Consider the following 19,590-nt stretch of genomic DNA (forward strand, 5'->3'; position numbering starts at 1 on the left):
TTTGGAGAATGCTTACTCTGGTATTCTTGGTTTAAAAATCTTGCTTTTATAAAAAAAAAAATCCTGATGTCCTTCAGAGTTGAAATAACCAGTCCTCCTCAATATAAAAAATTTCCTCTAAGGATCCAACTATGTTTTTGGCTTTCTTCTTTTAATAAATTGTATGTATGGGTCAGGGCTGGGGGGGGGTGCTTGTTTGGGATGAGATTAATTTCTGTGAGCATCACCTAATTACCACCTGTTTCTAATCTAGCAGCCAGAAGAAACTTACTTCTTCTAATAATAATAGATTGGAGATTCTCTGACCAGCAAATTAATAGTACTAATAATATCTCCTATTACATAAGAATATGTAGTTTACAAATTGCCTTCCCATTTAACCATTTAAGGCTAGTATTAACAGGTAGATGACAGAGATTTTGAAGTCAACCAAGAAATGGGTTCAAAATCAAGCTTTGCCAGTTACTAAACATATGACTTAGGATAAATTACATCACCTCTTAAGATTCCATGCCCTTACCATAAAATAGAATAATAGTTCACAGAGTTGATATAAAGGGATTAAAGTAGTTAATTGAATAAAACTCTTTGTGTATTGCCAAACACGTGGCACCCCACATCACGGTAACTTCAGATAATGGCAACTAATGTTTCTAGAAAAAAAATTCTGGACATAATATTTTAATATAAGAGCTAATTTGAAAAACTTTAAGAATAGCTAGTTCTGTGAAGGAATGGGAGAAGAAGGACAAGGGAATGACAAAGTGACATAGGGATTAGTGGCAGAAAGAAAAAGATATAGCAGATAAGTGCTATGTATCTAATTTATGAAAACAAAATCTGTTTCCCCTTTTGAGTAAAACATGCAAAACGATAAAGTGGACAGAGAAAGACGTGACAACTGGGTTCTGAGGTGAGTGTGTTAACCAGATTAAGTTTCATTTGGCCTATCTTGCTGTTTGCTTACTTGGACAGTGGTGTTGGAATAAGTTATTATTTATTATTTTTACTCCTTGACATTCTGAGTAGCTCATCAGCAATCAGTTACTATTCAGAGCTCTTCAGTAGCTTTTATTAAATAGCAAACTCCTCTTCCCCTAGTCAGGGAATTATTCGGGTTTGGAAAGAGTAATGTCTCTTCAGAGAGTGCTTGCCCCGAGCCAGATGAAATGTAGTCATGCTGCTACAAGACTCTGAATGAATCATAGAATCTAAAGACAAACTTTAAATGTTGTGTGGTTTCTAGGGAATTTGAGGGCATGCCAGCCACTTTTGAATTAATTCAGACATTGATGATTTTGGAACTGGAGCAGGAGAGCACTGAGAAATTGTTTATATTGTGGATCGTATGATATGCTAACAAATTGTCTGCCTTCTTAGTACAGACTGTGTACACACAATATGCATGTTTCTCTCTGCCTTTGTATTTATGGATTAGTGTGAAGTTCGCATTGAGGTACAGCTGTAGCATAGATTATCATGAACACAGTGAGCACGGGGGAGTCCTCTTTCAAGGTTTCCGAGGATGGTCCATTATTTTTGGATCAAGTCCAAGAACCAGCCTGTACGGGTCAACCTTTTTGTTTTTGATACATTAGATTTATCTTGACAAATTATGTAGAGGAGACATTTAAAAAATGAAATCATGCTCTCCTGTCTTAACGTAGTTCTTACAGGAAAGAAAGTATTTGTCTTTCATTAATGAAAATCAACCTTTAAGATACTGTATTTTGTAATGAGTACCTTGCACTCATCAGTGTTTAGGTTATAATAATTTTTTGTACAAGACGTTAGTGAAGTGGCTCCATGATCTTGGATGCACAATTAAAAACAAACAGTTATTTTCATGTTATTGAGATTTCTCCTCAAGTTGTGGGACTTGAATGTTTAAGCAGCTACATGGCATAATGCCTTGTCTTTACTGACATTGTCTGGTGAGCAGAGCTATAAAAAGTTGTCTTTTTGGTTAAGATTTATTGGGTTGTAGTCTTCTGTGGTCAAAGCAAGACTTTAGATGGATCAATATGAACTTTTTATAAAAACAAATGTGCTCAGAGCAATGCTAACCTAAAATAGAGCATTATCTGTGGAATGTGTTTAAATTCTTCCACCTTCTATTTTTTTTTTTTTTATCATTGAGGTAGCAACCACATTTGTTTTTTGAATGATGTAAAAAACAACTAGACTGCCCTTAGCAGTTGAAAGATTTAAGCAATGAAGTGTTGATTTACCTGGCAAAGACATGTAGCATAAATCTTATAAACATAAGACAGAAAACCACATTGACTTAACTTATTCTAATAAATTCTTTAAAGGGCCCATGAAATACAAGTAATGTGTCAATAGTTTTTAGGTATAAACCTCTGAATAATAATTCTTAGTGCACAATATAATCTTAGAACAACTAGGTTAGAATAAAGAAAAGAAAACTTGGGGTGCTGTGCATGTTCAAACCTCATTTTCTGATATAAGTTTTTAGTCTGTGGAGAAGGATATTCTAGAGTATCTGCTTCCATATACATGTTCCCCCTTTGTCTGTATGTTTCAGGCACATTAGATTGTTTTGTAAGGGTTGATCTAAATAAGATACATGAAAGCACCGTGGTCAGAAGCTGACAGTGTGATGGAGTTAAATCTAAGTGTTGCTTGTTAGGCATATATATATATATATATATATATGTTTCTTTGGAAAGTTCTAGAGAAGACTTTAGCTATCTGATTTCTGTCTTTGTAGATTCAGACTTTCTACTGTCCAGTAGAGATTTACATGTCCTGTCCTTGAAAAATTGATAGCATTTGTAGGCCAGTTGGAGGTGGAGATGTGTGAGAAAAAGCACCTTACTAGAGTAATCTGTGAGCTTTCAGAACACCATCAACCCCCAGCTTCTGCTGTCAGTGTGCTTGAAAATTAGTATAGCTGGAGTCTGAGAGTCAGGTTCTACAAGTTTTAAGTTTTGATGGATCATAGAAATAGCTCACTTTGATAATGTGCTGCTTTGCCATGTGTGTACCTCGGGGTTCAAGCCTGGCTCCCACCATATTGAAGGAAGCTTTGGTGCTGTTGTCTCTTTCATAGACACACACTCTCTGCCTCTCTCTAAAAAAAATTTTTTTTACTCTTTTAATAAATGCAAAGCTAAAAAATTTAAGTTCACAGATTTTAAAACTTGGACACTGCTCACAAGTACCATTGATCACCTAGTGTTTTGTTTGCCTATTCTTTTATGTTTTTAATAACTTACAGTTTGAATTACATTCTTCTTACATTTCAGAAGGGAACTATTAATAGTTCAACTTAACTTCAGACTTTTAATCAAAATTCAGATTGATAAGGATATACACATCAAGAAACTCAATATTGTTTCTTGTATACCAGTTACTGTTTTTGTTTTTAATAACTTACAGTTTGAATTACATTCTTCTTACCTTTCAGAAGGGAACTATTAGTAGTTTGATTTAACTTCAGACTTTTAATCGAAATTCAGATTGATAAGGATATACACACCACATTCCTGATACATTTAGTCAAGAAACTCAATATTGTTTCTTGTATACGAGTTACTGTTTTTGTCTTCACACTTCTTTGTTTTGTGATTTATGAAGTGTTTTCTTTACTTGTATGTGCTTGGCTTTACCTAGTCTAATTTGTCTTGGCCTAATTTGTATCCAATATGCTCCTTTACCTTTTCCTCAGTCTTTATTTCATGTGTTTCCCTCACTTTGTGGGGGAAAAAAATCTTTTCTCACTCTAACATGACAATTCTTCTTTCCAGCTTGCAACACCACAGTCTATAAGATCATTTTATGTGTTTGCTTCCTTATCTTGGTCAATGTTCTTGAAAGATTAACCTTTTGAAGTTTGAGTTCTACTCTTAGTATTTTATTGGAACTATGCTTTCCGGGAGTCACCAGTAGTTTCTTGCTTTTCTTATGTGGGAGTATTTTTTTTTCTTTTAAGTTCTCATCCATTTTGACATTTTTGTAGTATGTGAGGCTGTTCATCTCATCCTCCTTCTAGATGTCTCTTTTACTGACGTATATGACAATTCAGATTCGGTTGTCCAGGCTCACTGACTGCTTCCTTCTTTGTCTCTTTGTGAAATCATCCTTTGCTTTTGATGTATGTGTGTGTGTATTTGTTAACTTACTCTGCTTTTTCGGTTCACTGCACTTTTTGTGCATTTGATAATGTTACATTTATGCTTCAAGAGTAAGGGCAATGCTATCCTGAGCTAAATCAGTGTACCTGAGATGATAGAGAAAAGAGGGTGGGGGAGACTAAAGCTGTAGTTAGGAAAATGTTACTTAAATATCTAATCTAAAAGCTAAGGATGGAAAATGGGAGAGTAAACAGTAATATTGGTAGTTTCGATGGTAGAAGGTAGAATTTACAAATGGGTCAAGAATATGAATATGTATCATCTTTAGATCACTGCGTGTGTACATTTGGGAGCATTGTCTTTTTAAGGAATTGCAGTGGGTTTTTTATTTCAATAATCATCTCTTTGGGTATGAACTGCACATTTGTGTGATGTACCTTTATTATTGTCTTATGAGCCAAGGCTTTATTCCCACCTCTATTTTAGGTAGTTTTACCTTAATTGGGTATGTTTGATTCTCCTTTTAGACCATATTCAGGACTTTGAAAAATATTGACAGTATCATTTTCATATTGTTTGTTTGTAATTGGCCCCACCATTCCCATTCACCACTGGATGAGTTATGAAATGTTTTGTATATGCTTGATCTTATCTAGTCTGTTTTTTTCTTGGACTATGCCATATCAGTTATGTTCCTTTTCTCTATACCAACTTGTTTTCTTACGTGTTTTCTTCAGTTTGTAAAGAAAGATCATTTTCTCAACATTCATATAAAACCCTCTTTCCACTTTGCTACTCCTTAGTCTTTTACTGCATTTTGCCTCACTACCTCCCTACAGGACTGCTACTCTATGCCACATCCCCTTACGTATCATCCCTTAAGCCCCATTTACTCATTGCTATCACTGTTTTTACTGTTTGCACAACTCAACTATGAATTTAAAAGACACTTTTATCTTATTATAACTTTCCTAGACAAAGAAAATTACTTTCTCCACTAGTGTTCTTGTAGCAATTCTGCATTCTGTCATTAAAGAATTGTTTAATATATATTTATATTATATGCATATATATTGCTGTACATGAATTATCAATATCTTTAGTGTATAAGCTCCTTGGATAAGGGGAAGGAACCTTGTCTTGTAGCCCCAAATAGTCTTTGCACTAACATGCAACAAGTATATAGGATTAGAATTAAATAGCTAACTGGGCTAAAAGGAATTTAATCCTAATAGATACTAGGTAATTTGTGATAGTCATTTTAATTTGATATTAATTTCATTTTTGTGCATTTGTTTTATTCTGAAAAGCTTTTTTATTAAGCTGTGCTGATGACATAAGTGGAACAGTTAACTGGAAGACCAAACAGGCCAACAGTTTTATTATCAGCAGAAAAATGACTGCTGGGAAGAAAGATGGTGAGTTTAGGCTGTAAATCTAAATCCCTTCTGGGCAGTCAATTAAATGTCTGCTTCCAATAGTCCTTTTGTTTTTCTTAGTGATGTGGATTTTTTTCTTACCATATGAAAAAAAATCAAATTTTGTTTTCCTAATCCTCTAAAAATCTGATCTACGTTCTTAATCTGTTACTTTCTAAGTTTTTGTCTTTTGTTATAAGTACACCACTTACTAAGAACTAAACATAATTCCTATGTTTTTAACCTACTACTGCCCCTTATCTACTACTGCCACTTAAAAAATTGTCCCAGTGTGGTTATTATAGGTATTTATAACACAGAAAAAAGAAAAATATTTAATGAATAAATTTAAAAGTTTTTATATAACTTTAGAAAAGTGTTCATAAGTAATTTGGCTAATTTGGGATGGTTTTTGTTGCATAACTGAATTGATATATTTTGCTATCATGTACATAGATGGTGCATAGTTGCTGAAAAGATGACCCTTTAATGATTGATTGTTCTATCTAAATTTTTCTTCTGTGTCTATAAGTGTATCTATCATCAATTTGTCAGAACTTTTGAAATAATGTATTTCATGAGGGAGAAAAGACTTAATAGCCCAGAGATTAGCTATTTGAGAAATGTCAATTAATATTACAATATTTACATAATAATTCTTGATTATTTACCTTTACAACTCCCTCCTTCCTCCACGACACCTCTCTCCCCTTTCACCAGAGACAGACACTCACATACACACACACACACACACACACACACACACACACACACACGCACACACACTCACTCTACTGGCCATATGTAGCCATAAATATTAGAGAATAGTAGCTTGGTTTCCATAACTTGTGGATAACTAAAGTGTCCATAACAATAACAGTTTAAAAAAAAAACCTGAAAAACACAAGTTTTATTTGATGAAATGGCATTATTACCAGTTAAAGAGCAAAAGCAACAACAACAACAAGTCTTTTAGATTATTTTAGAAGGAACACCTGGCTTAGTTCATTTTTATCTCTGCCATTGGTATCATTAACTTTTTTTTAGAGACAGAGACAGAGATACAGAAGTATGGTGGAAAAGAGCAGATTTCTGAATTTCCCCCCAGTATAGTGGTAGAGGAGTTGAAATCTGGGTGTCATGTATGACAAAGCCAACATCCTCTCAGGTGAACTGTCTCACTGGTAGTGCCATTAGTTTTTTATCCACTATTACCAAATTATTCTTTAGCTGGGATCTTCTGCCTCTAGATCTGTTTCACAGTAGGATAAGACTCCCAACATCTTTTCTACCCTACTGTTTTTTGAAGCAATCACTTTTTGCAATTTTAAGTAATTTTCATTGCCTTTCCCAGTCCTGTGCCCAGATGGTTCTCAGTGTTGCCATCAGCACTGCTCTTCTCTTATTTCCCAAGGTCTTGGGACGTGCCTTAATTCCTGGTGTTCTACATAAGATTCACGAAGATTCTTCCTCTGGACCTCACAACAATTTGCAGAAAGATAACGTTATCCATTCCTTTTTTGTTGTTTCTCCTTTTTAACATCCATCCCTAAAACTTTTATCTTCTCTTTGGGCACGTCCCTCCCAAAATTCTGATAGGACTTGCTAAAAATGGTGCTCTTTAGTCAGTTACAAAGTCCAGCTCAGCTATTCACTGTGGTACTGTTTTTGTGTAATGCACTATTGAAAAACCTGCACATGCTTTTCCTAGAATCTGCAGGAGATACTGTCACTTCCTACTTCAAGTTTAATGTCCCCATTGGGCTTCAAACTGATATTCTCCTTAGAACTTGAGCAACAATTGTAGTTCTGAAAACAAAACAAAACAAAAAATCATTACATCTTCCCCTTCGCTTTCCCCTTCTTCTTCCAGAGCAGTGCTCAGTTATGGTTCATGATTGTGCAAGGGATTGAACTTGGGACCTCAGAAGCTCAGGCATAAGAGCGTCTTTGCAGAACTACTATGCTACCTCTCAAGCCTGATCATTGCATTTTTTAAAATGTATGTTTTATTTATTTGATAGAGACAGAGAGAAATTGAGAGGGGAGATATGGAGAGATAGGGAGACACCTGCAGCCTTGCCTCACCATGTGCAAAGCTTTTCCCCTGTAGTTGTGGGCTGGGGCCTTGAACCCAGGTCCTTATGCACTGTAACATGTGTGCTCTGTTGGGAGCCAGGAGCGCCAGCACCCAGCCCCTCTGATCATCACATCTTGAATCTAGTGAAGTAACCAGTTCAACTTATTTGATCAGTTTCTCTTGACTTTTCCTTTTGATATTTCTTCCTGGTTTCCTTGTCAGTATAAATTCTCTAATTATAGTTCTGTATTATCAAAATGTTTTATATGGAGAAACGCTTAATTTACTTTATGAGAATTTTTCCTAATAACTATTTTTGAACAATTTTGTATAGCTATCTTATTATTTTATTATTAAAGTGATATTACATTATAACATTATATAATTCTGAAATCCGTATTATATAGATCAGGTTTTTTTTGTTTTTTGTTTTTTGCCTCCAGGGTTATTGCTGGAACTTGGTGCCTGCACTATGAATCCAGTGCTCCTGGAGGCCATTTTTTCCATTTTGTTTCTCTTGTTGTTACCCTTGTTGTTACCCTTGTTGTTGTCATTGTTATTGTTGTTGTTGTTGTTGCTGGATAGGACAGAGAGAAATTGAGAGAGGCAGGGAGATAGAGGGAGACAAAGATAGACACCTGCAGGCCTGCTTCACTGCCTGTTAAGTGACCACCATGCAGGTGGGGAGCCCGGGGCTTGAACCGGGATACTTATGCTGGCCCTTGCATTTTGCGCCATGTGCACTTGACCCGCTGCACTACCGCTCGACCCCCTAATCTTTATGCATGCTGTATTAATTTTCATGATTAAGAGTCCAGTATTCTGGACTGTAAATTCTAGTTATCTTTTGATGATTTCAAGAGAATATAAAAGACTATAAGAATATTTATATAGTAAAATAACTGTAGCAATTGTATTTTTGTGTAAATTTCTTTTAAATACATTTCTTAACTTTAGTAGTAGAATAGTACCTCTCCTGTAAATAGGATTTTGAGAAATTTGGAATGTCTTAAATCAGCACATGTGGCATACTTGAAATTTTGTAAACATAAGTGTTTACAAAAACCTTAAAAAGCACTGTAAATATGGGGCCAATAAAATAATTCATTTGGATGGTACAGTGCTTCGACATGTATATGAGCCACGTTTGAACCCAGCTCCTACCACACAGAAAGAACTTTAGGTGCTGTAGTCTCTTTCACTCTCTTTCTCTGTTTCTGTCTTAAAACAAATTAAACAAAAACAGAGCAGCAACAAAAACCTCATTCTCAATATGAAATCCTTCCCTTTTTTTCTAGGGGAGGGGGAATAATTTAATTACAGAGGGACTGAACCTTCACAATATTCATTTTTATATTTGATTTAGATAAATATTTTTAATTTCTAAGAATTCTTTCAGTGCACCTTTTAGAATGTGTTAGTTTTAAGTTTTAAACTTGTGAGTCTTCCTAAGCAGCAGAGAAAAAGACTAAATGATCTTACTCTGGTTTCCTATTGTAGGTTAAGAGTTAAAGTTTTATTAGGCACATGGGAATAAATAATTTAGATATACTCTCTGAAAAAAATTGATAGAAGTCTTTTCTGCCATCTTAAGTTGGCTATTCCTTAGCTGGCTGACAGTCAAGGTCTTGATAGTTTGAAGATAGAAATCTGTTTCTAGATAACTGCTTTTCCTTTTTGGTTAGAGAGGAGCAGGAAATGCCCCTTGGGCTAAAAATTTACATTCATCTTTGCCTTTGCAAGGTGACAAAGTCAGGGGAAAGGATCACAGAGTTTCAGGACTTCAAGAGGTCATCTATTAGAGTTGTGAGTTTGTCCTTTCAAGTGCTGACTCTGAGAGCTGAAAATGCATTTTCTAAATTTTAGGTTTGTTTTTTCCTCCTTATCTAAAGAAGCCTGGGGTTGGTTTCTCTGTTTAAATTGTGACTATAAACTCATTTCCCCCAAGTGTGTAGTATAAAATAACCTGATGAAGTAATAGGATGAACTTGGATTATCTGATCAAATTCTGGTTTATATAAAACAAAAGTAATAATTAAGAATTTTAGGTATTATGTAACCTAATAAATTACTGTGGTGGATTGTAATAATATAATGTATAGCCAACAAACATTTTACCTTATCTTTTTTTTTTTTAAATATTTATTTTGTTTATTCCCTTTTGCTGCCCTTGTTGTTTTATTGTTGTAGTTATTATTGTTGTTGTCGTTGTTGGATAGGACAGAGAGAAATGGAGAGAGGAGGGGAAGACAGAGAGGAGGAGAGAAAGATAGACACCTGCAGACCTGCTTCACCGCTTGTGAAGCGACTCCCCTGCAGGTGGGGAGCTGGGGTTCGAACCGGGATCCTTATGCCGGTCCTTGTGCTTTGTGCCACCTGCGCTTAATCCGCTGAGCTACAGCCCAACTCCCAATCTTATCTTTTTAAAGATTTTCTCATTTACTTATTAATGTGTGTGTGTGTGTGTAAAAGAGAGGAGAAAGGAAAGAACTAGAGCATCAGTGACTGAACTTACTCTAGCCACTACTTGCTTACCTTATAGTTTTCAAATCCATAAGACAATTAACTACTGGCGTTCTAGACACTATTTTTTGTCTTAGAAATTCTATAGGTTTGAATCTGTCATTTAGTACCTCTAGGTTAAGTTTTGTCATCTGTAAATAAAGACATGCCAACTCTGATTGGTGATATATGTCCAAAATAATTAGTTGAATAGAATGCTGAAACCATATCCAAGTAGAAAGTAATGCTATGATCTGTCTCTTAGTAAAAAGAGGTATTTGCTAAAGCCCTGACAGTATAGCATCTAAAGACCTTTTCAATTGCAGTGTCCTATGAAACTAAGTTTATTGATCACCAATTAACAGTGGTTTGCAATCACTTTCCAGGTGACATTGAAAAAAAAAATACGTGAAGAAACACATATGATCATTATAGAGAAAATTGAAATACTTAACTCCTGGTTAGAAAATTGTCTTTAGGAACTGATTTCAATTGGGAGAAAAAACATCCCACAATATTACCCTTTTGTTTTTTGTAGAAAAAGAACCAGGCTTCAAGCGGTGATTTCTCCTTTATCTCTAGAAAGAGAGGAAGAGAAAAAGAAAAGAGGGAGGGAGAGAAGGTAGGCACGCACTCAGGCGGCAGACAGACAGACAGACAGACAGACAAGGATTGAAGTTTTACAAGCAATTTAAAGTCTTTCCAGTGCTACAATTAGGCATGGACTGCCTATAACTTCAAAAAAAAAAAAAAAGACTCGCTAAATTGCTAAATGAAATGTTATGTATTACTTAGATGTTTAGTATACATAAAAGTGAAAGGCAGACTGTGAGAAAAGCTTTGGATACAAAGTCAGGATTCATAACAATTTAGGATAAATTTTAGTAAGACGGGGAGAAAAACAGGTTATATGCCTGACTAGATATTGTCATCTCTCAAAATATTTTTCTGTAGTAATTATGTGGTTTAATAATTAAATTTCAATTTGCCTATAGAAAATGACATGTTAAAAATAAATTAGTAAGGAAACCATAAATATATCAGGTTCTGAGAACCCTGAAATGAGTTATCTTGATGCAGCGATAGCAAATGGGATTTATCTGTTGTAATCAATTCTGATTAATTGGTAGCGGCTTCTTGGAGTGCTGTGAATGCAGGGGCTCAGAGCCTCATAAAGAGCTGTTAGTCATTAAATCTATGAAATGCAAGACAAGGAGACTTATTTTTCTTGTCAGTGCTCACAAGTTTTAATTATCTGGACTAATCATATTGTAAAATAAATTTAGCATTTGTACTTTTTGGTTATAAGTATGCATGTATAAAGTATTCCAATGTTTAACTCTAGCCGAAGGGATGGTGCCTCTTTTGTAAAGAGTATTTTGAGAAATTAGAATATCTGATAAAGCTGTACTAGATAAGTGGTCTCTTGATCTTAAACATAATTAGAAATCTTCCTCATCTTTGTCTTTTATAACCAAATTTTACTTACTGTTAAAACAGTACTATGAGCATTTGTGAAATATGCACTATCTTAAATGATTTGCACTTAAAGCACTCTTGTCATGCTTCCCTGTGAATAGTTTATATCTTAAAACCCTCTGAACATGAGAGGCAAATTAACAAAATTGAAATGTTTTTAGAAGTAGATTTTTATTTCTTCCTATTAATTAGTATGCTATATTTTAAGATGATTTAGTTATTACTAAGGGCTATAGATCACTTAAACACTTTCTTAAAAACATTAATAGTATTTCTTACATATCAAATATATGAGATTATTTTGTATAGCACATTAAACCTGTTCATTTTGATTTGACAGTTTATCTTTCCTTATGTATGGGTTAAATCAAGATTTTTCTATGGTATGCTTATTTATCTCTGAATTTATTTAATATATGATGTCTACACTGCTATCTCTTGTAGTAACGGCTTTGTGTCAGTTTTAGTTAGATCATCTATTCAGAACATACCACACTTACTTAGCATCAAGAAATATGCCACTAAAGGGTCTTCGGGTGACTAGAATTGAAGCCGTAAATGCAGACTTCTGTTTTTCACATCTAGCAGAGTCCTGAGTGTGTGAAGATAGACACAGTTTTACTTATTTTAACACATAATCTTACCTCGTTTGATAGACTGGATTCAAAATCTGCAGCATATTAATGGCAATTTAGAAGGGATGGAGGAGCTGTGAGAGAAAACATACTGATAGCAATGAGAAATGACAACTGACAACTTGTCTGCAGATGGGAAAACAGAAAATCTATAAAATGCAGAACCTTAAAAAGCTTTGCAGCTAAGACCCAGTAGCGCTAGTGTAATCACTAAATGACAAGGCAAACAGTCCATAAAGGCATCACTGTATAATAAAGCCGAATGCAATAATTGATGCGCCAGATGATGACCTTTACCACCGTGAAGGACAGACCCCTGAGTATTTTGGAAAATTTAGCTTTCTGGAATGTTTCCTTCCTTGGGGTTCCTAGTAAACTGGGATTTCACTATATTCTCCTAAACCTAAAAAATTAGAAGATGGTGATATAAGAGGACCTTTTAAGTGAATAATTTATTGATAAAGCATCTGTGAAATCTACAAATAATAGGTGTCTTCAAAATGAGGTAACCTGGATGTGAACACTGACAATATTTAATGCTTTTCTTCTTAAAGATTTCAGAGAGATCTCTTAAGGAATTAAATCCAACTAGAACTTGCATTCACACCCAGATGCTAGTTTATCGTATTTGATTGTCATACTGTTCCTTGATGATGCAGAAAAGGTGCTGGTGAGTTATTCTTTAGACTTCAGTAGAAAAGGCTGTTAACTGGCTACAGAAGAAGGGCAAACGCTAGAAGAAGAAGTAGAAAAGGAACTGTGTATGTGCCGATGCATTTGTATACCTCATTAACATGAAAATATTTCCTGTGATAATTGTGTAGTTCATATGATATAGCTATATTAACAAAATTACATCTTTACAAAACACATCCAATTTGTTTCTCTTATTAAGGAATTGTAAGTAAGCACACAAATACATACTTTGCTTTCATTGCAATGTAGATTTCTGTAGGGAAAAATTTAAACAATAAAGACAGGACACTATTTAACTAACTTGACATTCCAGATTATTTAAATAAGATAACCATTACTGGCTTTATTCTTTGTATTTGTGTACTATGCAGGCTAAAACATGCAGAGAACAGTGTTGTGAAAAGATTTTGATAGCTTTGATAAGATATATTGGAGCTGCTTATATGGTGGGTGAAATAATTCCCTTGGCCACTTATCACATACCCTACTTCTCTTCTTAACTCAGATATGTAATTTTTTTTCTTTAAAAATACTTATTTTTTGACTACCCATCTTCAAGAAATTTTAATCTTTGCAAAGTCTTTTCAATTGCTACTATTGTTATTTGAAGCAATTTTTTTGACCCCCTGTAGGTTGGACTTTTGGTTTAATTGTTTTTCCCATTAATGGTGATGGATTTGCACAGATTTAGCCTCACACTGGTTTCTAGTTTCATTTGTATCCCGTGGCATGTGTTTGCAGAAGTAATGTATTTCTAGCCTGAGACTATTACAAAAAAGTCATGCCATACAAGAAAGGTCAGACCCTGTGACCTTAGTTTGATTAGCATGGCACTGTACACATGTATATTTCAGAGATTATTAGAGTTTAGTATTCTGGATTCTGAGTGTTGAAATTTGATTTTCAATATTCGCTCTTAATGCAAACAGTGTGTTTCAAGCTTAATGCTTATGAGTGTACCCAGACATATGTGAGCCCAACATGTGTTAACGGTTACTAGCAGCTTTTGTGAGTGTTGGTTCAGACCCCTTATTTATATAAAACTCACAATTAGAATAAGAACATATACCTTGGATTTCTCTCTGTCACTTGTGATTTTCAAAAGGCAAGTAGGCATAAATACTGGCCTTATATCCTCTACTGAAATTTGTTTTGAAAGTAACAGATAACAAGGGTAAAGGCAAACAGCTCTTTAAAATGTTGTATGGATGTCTGTAATTTCACCTGATGCTACAGAAAGGAATTATTATTTTCACTAACAAAACATTGTGACTTAGTCATTTTCCATTTCTAGATGATGAACGTGTCATACATCTGTATCATGTTTTTCTCAAAGTGAATGGCATACTATACTTAAAGTGAAGCAGGCTTTACTGTGAAGTTGCCAAGGTAACTGACCAGCAAGTATGCAGTTCAGCAGATTGCAGAAAGGCAATTGAGTACACATGGATAAAGAAATGTGCATGTCATCTTAAAACCCGGGAGGGCCATGGTATATTGTGGTTCAGCTCTCTCGATTGCAGAAATATTTTTTATGGAAGCAGAAACTGAGATGTTCTATATACTTCTTGAGGTGAGGTGATATCAAGTGGCTGATACCCTTTATAGTTTCACTTCTGCCATGGGCTACATAGAAAATAGAATCATTTCAGTGTTATTTAAACTAAACCACCTTGTGTTTTATTTTATAAGTTAGCTTTTGCCATTGTATGGTAGGAAAAAAACCAATCTGCTATGCACATGAGTTACAGAACTGAAATTACAAAACTGAAATCTCAACTAAGCATATGTATTTAGTCTACAAACATGAGACCTGTGTTTACCTTTTATAGTATTTTGTATTAGAATGCATTCATCCATTCAGTAGCCATTGATAAAATTAAATATGGTAGGAGGCATTTTTCTAGGTGCTAAGAGAATAAATGACAAAGGTAAATAAAATACAGTGTTGAACTCAAGGTGTTTTTCAGTCCCTCCAAACATAAATTATATAAATCTCTAAAGATTTCCTTAGATATTTAATTTATTTCTGTATTTTGGATGTGGCCTAGAGTTTAATTTCTTAGCAGTCGTTGATAAGAAGCCATGATCTAACTCTTCTTCCCAGTCGACCCCCCAATGCCCCCACACCTCAAATATATCCTAGGATTTGACATTGCAGGTTAATTTCTTGTCTTTATAGGACTCCTCACTATTATATATTGATTATATCTTGAAAGTGTTTTTGCCACTGAAATGCAAGTTTCCCTTTTCTCAATTTCAGAACCAGCCACATTGAATTCTATTTCTTTTATGAATCTTTTCCAGATTTTCTCAACTTCATTTGCTTCTTCCATTCTTTCCAGGTATTGTCAGAGCAATTCATACCTCTGCGATAATACCTAACTAGGTGGGGGTTGGTCTCAACTGATGGTAATGTCCTCTAAGGCAAGGAGTGAGTCTCCTTTATCTTCACACTTCCACTGCACCTAGTATTTAGTGTATATTGTAGACTCAACTGGTGAGAAATACCTAGTTTTCATCCTCGGAATTTTTTTTCTTTATTGGGGGATTAGTGGTTTACAGTCAGCAGTAAAATACAATACTCTGTATATATGTGACATTTCTTAGTTTTCCACATAACAATTCAATCCCCTCTGGGTATTCCTCTGCCATCAGGTTTCAGGACCTGAACCTCCACCCCCACCCCCACCCCAGAGTCTTTTATTCAGATTTTTATGATTCATTCATTCTTGTACTTTCAGAATGGAATCATTGCCACAGGTGAGTGTATAAATTGTGCTTGGGTACAGATTAAGTACTCGAAATGACATGGGCAGGTTTCTTAGGGATACTAGCATCAAATGAGTACAAAACATATCTAGTTTTAAACTAGCATGCAGCTTCCTTTCCTCTGGTATATAGCCTTTGAAGTTATATTTTCAGTAGTAAAGCTATAGTTATATGAAGCTACAAGACAGATGTTTTAGTTCAGTTCTCTAGTTTTGACAGCTATCCCCAGAACTGCACGGTTTTCTTATATAAAGAAACATTTTGTAGGAATTTCTGTTTTTATGCTGAAAATTTTATGTCAGTGATCTTACTATCCAGAACTTTATTTTTGAGTCTGATTGAGCAGCCTTAGGGTTTGTAAGGCTTACCAATACATTAAAAAAATCTGTCAGTGACTTAGAGAATTAACTGATAAGTGTTATATGTGAGAACTGCTGCTCACCAACTAATCAGGAAGATAGACACCCAAAACAATTTATAGAGGTGACTAGACTAATAGCAGTAAAATGTTGGTAGAGATTATAATGTCAAAGAAAAAACAATGCTAATCAAGTGAATTTAGCCATTTTGATTTACTCTCATCATATAACTTAAAGTAGCAAATGATGAAAATCTTTCCTTCCTTCCTTCCTTCCTTCCTTCCTTCCTTCCTTCCTTCCTTCCTTCCTTCCTTCCTTCCTTCCTTCTTTCCTTCCTTCCTCTTTCTCTCCACAGAAGAGACACCAGAACACTACTCAGCTCTGGTATATGGTGGTTTTAAGGGATCAGATTTAGGGTTTCAGGCATGCATGTTCTGTGCTCAACCACTATGCTATCTCCCTAGCTGACCCATTTCACTTCAATTGTTTGTACTGAATTTTGTTTTATATTTGTTACTTATTTAAGATAATAGGATAACTCGTGTTGTGTGAATTATTTAGTGTCATGATCAGGGAAAATGGAATAAATCATTTCTGGGACAGATTAGGAATAATACTCATAAAAAAGTGTTCATTGATATGTATATTTAAAAGTCACTTTACATTTTTGATGGTATTATTTAGTCTAGTCATATTCAATGTCTAGAAAACATAGGTGATTTAAAAAATATTTATTTATATTCTCATTAGTGAGAGTGTATAAGAGAGACATAGGAAAAAACAGATTATCCCCTGGCATATGTGGTTAACTCAGGATCTTACACATCTAAGTCTGCACTTTACCACTGGTCCACCTCTCTGCCTGCTTAGTGAACATTCTTCACACTTAGAGACTTAGATAATGAATACAAAAACACATTCAAAGATATCTGTGCATAGCTACGGTCATAGGATCACTATTTGTAATAACTAAAATATTGAAACAATCCAAATGTACAGTAGCAGATGAATGGTTAAGAAAGTTGTGATACACACACACACACACAATCTATATAAAAAGATGAAACCTCTTTTTTTAAAATTAGTGAATCTTTTATTTTACACATTTATTTTTATTTATTTCAAGTTTATTTTTTTTTCTTTATTGGGAAATTAATGTTTTACATTCTACAGTAAATACAATAGTTTGTACATGCATAACATTCCCCAGTTTCCCATATAACAATACAACCCCCACTAGGTCCTCTGTCATCCTTTTTGGACCTGTGTTCTCCCACCCACCCACCCCAGAGTCTTTTACTTGTTTGCAATACACCAATTCCAGTTCAGGATCTACTTGTGTTTTCTCTTTTGATCTTGTTTTTCAACTTTTGCCTGAGAGTGAGATCATCCCATATTCATCCTTCTATTTCTGATTTATTTCATTTAACATGATTTTTTAAGGTCCATCCAAGATCGGCTGAAAACAGTGAAGTCACCATTTTTTATAGCTGAGTAGTATTCCATTGTGTATATATACCACAACTTGCTCAACCACTCATCTGTTGTTGGACACCTGGGTTGCTTCCAGGTTTTGGCTATTACAAATTGTGCTGCCAAGAACATATGTGTACACAGATCTTTTTGGATGGTTGTGTTGGGTTCCTTAGGATATATCCCCAGGAGAGCAATTGCAGGGTTATAGGGTAGGTCCATTTCTAGCCTTCTGAGAGTTCTCCAGACTGTTCTCCACAGAGGTTGTACCAATTTACATTCCCACCAGCAGTACAGGAAGGTTCCTTTGACCCCACAACCTCTCCAGCATTTGTTGCTGTTGCCTTTTCTGATGTATGACATTCTCACAGGAATGAGGTGGTATCTCATTGCTGAGGCTAATAACCAAAATATATAAAGAGCTTGCCAAACTCAACCACAAGAAAACAGATAACCCCATCCACAAATGGGGAGAGGACATGGACAGAATATTCACCACAGAAGAGATCCAAAAGGCCAAGAAATACATTAAAAAATGCTCCAAGTCTTTGATTGTCAGAGAAATGCAAATTTATTTATTTATTAACTTTATTTTGTTTGATAGGACAGAGAGAAATTTAGAGGGAAGGGGGAAGTAGGGAGAGAGAGTGAGAGGCAACTGCAGACCTCTCACCACTTGAGAAGCTTTCCCCCTATAAGTAGGGACCGGGGGCTTGAACCCAGGTCCTTGTGCACTCTAATATGTGCATTTAACCAGTTGCGCAACCACCAGGCTCCAAGATCTTCTCTTTTGCTACATCTTAACTGGAAGTAAGGAGTCATGTTAAGAGAGGTAATTCAGAAGGAGGATAAGTACTGGATGATCTTACTCACCCGGGAGACAAAAGAAATGGAAAATTACAAGGTGAAGTTTAGACTAGCTATGATCTATTGCAGCAGATCCTAGGACAGGAAAAGATCAAAAGGACTTTGGTACTATTGTGTAGTGGAGGAAGGTATCAATTGTTAGTGGGTATGGTATGCAAATACTTATCACAGGGAGATAAGAAATTATACGTGACAACTGTCTGTTGTATCCTCCAGTGAATTTAAATAGATAAATAAATAAATTCATCTTTAAAAAATTTCTCTCTGTACTTTGCTCTGAAAAATATGTAAAAAAAAAAAAAAAGCAAACAAAAAGTTAGGGCTAGGGAGATACCTTGTTAGAACAACAAAGGCCCTGTAAGCTATAGGTTCTCTCTCCAGAACCGTTTTATGCTACAGCTGAAAAATGCTTTGGTCACTCTGTCTTTCTCCCCCCTGAGCTCTCATTCTTTCTCTAACAAAAATAAATGTTAAAAAAAGAAGTGTAGTTGATAAGTTCTTATGATATACTTCATTGTTAATAATAAATTATTGTAAAGGGGATATTATGGGTGCCTTCATAACCTATCAACAGTAACAATTTAAAATATTGGATGTGCCTAATTTTGTTTGTGTTATTTTAAAAGGACTTGAAACACAGCAAGTGAAAAGATGTTGCATGTTTTGTTCTAAAATGACTTCCCTTTAAAACAAACTTAATAATAGTAACTTTCATGTCGCTTTGCTTTTCCTAGAAATTGCTAATTATCTCATCCTTCTTATAGTGTGAATTGATTTATAAAGACCATACGTCACTCATTAAAAAAAAATCTTTTATGTTTTCTTTTTGTTTTTAGTGTACACTATTTTCTCCAAGGTGCACTCTGATCGGAATGTATACCCATCTGCAGGTGTCCTCTTTGTTCATGTTTTGGAAAGAGAGTATTTTAAGGGGGAATTTCCTCCTTACCCAAAACCTGGTATGTTCTTGGTAGGGAAAAGTGTTTAATTTACTTTTTTGTTTTTGTTGTTCAGTGAGCATTATCTAGATGATATATGATCAAATATTAACATTATTTGAAATGGTACACATATGTGATAAATTGCTTACTGGAAATATTTCTTATTTTAAGATTAGAAATTTAACTACAGAGAGAAATAATTCACTTTTGAATTTTACAGAAAGTATATTTTTGACTTCCCAGTCTCAAATTTTGTGTTTCTCACAAA

At 34.8% G+C, this 19,590-nt stretch overlaps 1 protein-coding gene across 7 annotated transcripts in view; it reads left to right on the forward strand.

The window, feature by feature from the left end:
- The window catches only part of SGCE (sarcoglycan epsilon), an 89,033-nt gene that overhangs the window by 10,734 nt on the left and 58,709 nt on the right, over nt 1-19,590 (forward strand). For 4 of the 7 annotated variants that reach the window (XM_007522503.2, XM_007522502.2, XM_060196215.1 and 1 more), the window contains exon 2: nt 19,218-19,340. In XM_007522503.2, coding sequence (XP_007522565.1) covers nt 19,218-19,340 — 123 coding nt within the window. Of the gene's footprint in view, nt 1-5,410; nt 5,519-19,217; nt 19,341-19,590 lie in introns of all 7 variants that reach the window. The other 3 variants (XM_060196214.1, XM_060196213.1, XM_016187880.2) reach the window with 1 other exon arrangement.

Source organism: Erinaceus europaeus, chromosome 8 (genome assembly GCF_950295315.1).
Source record: "Erinaceus europaeus chromosome 8, mEriEur2.1, whole genome shotgun sequence".
Classification (NCBI taxonomy): domain Eukaryota; kingdom Metazoa; phylum Chordata; class Mammalia; order Eulipotyphla; family Erinaceidae; genus Erinaceus; species Erinaceus europaeus.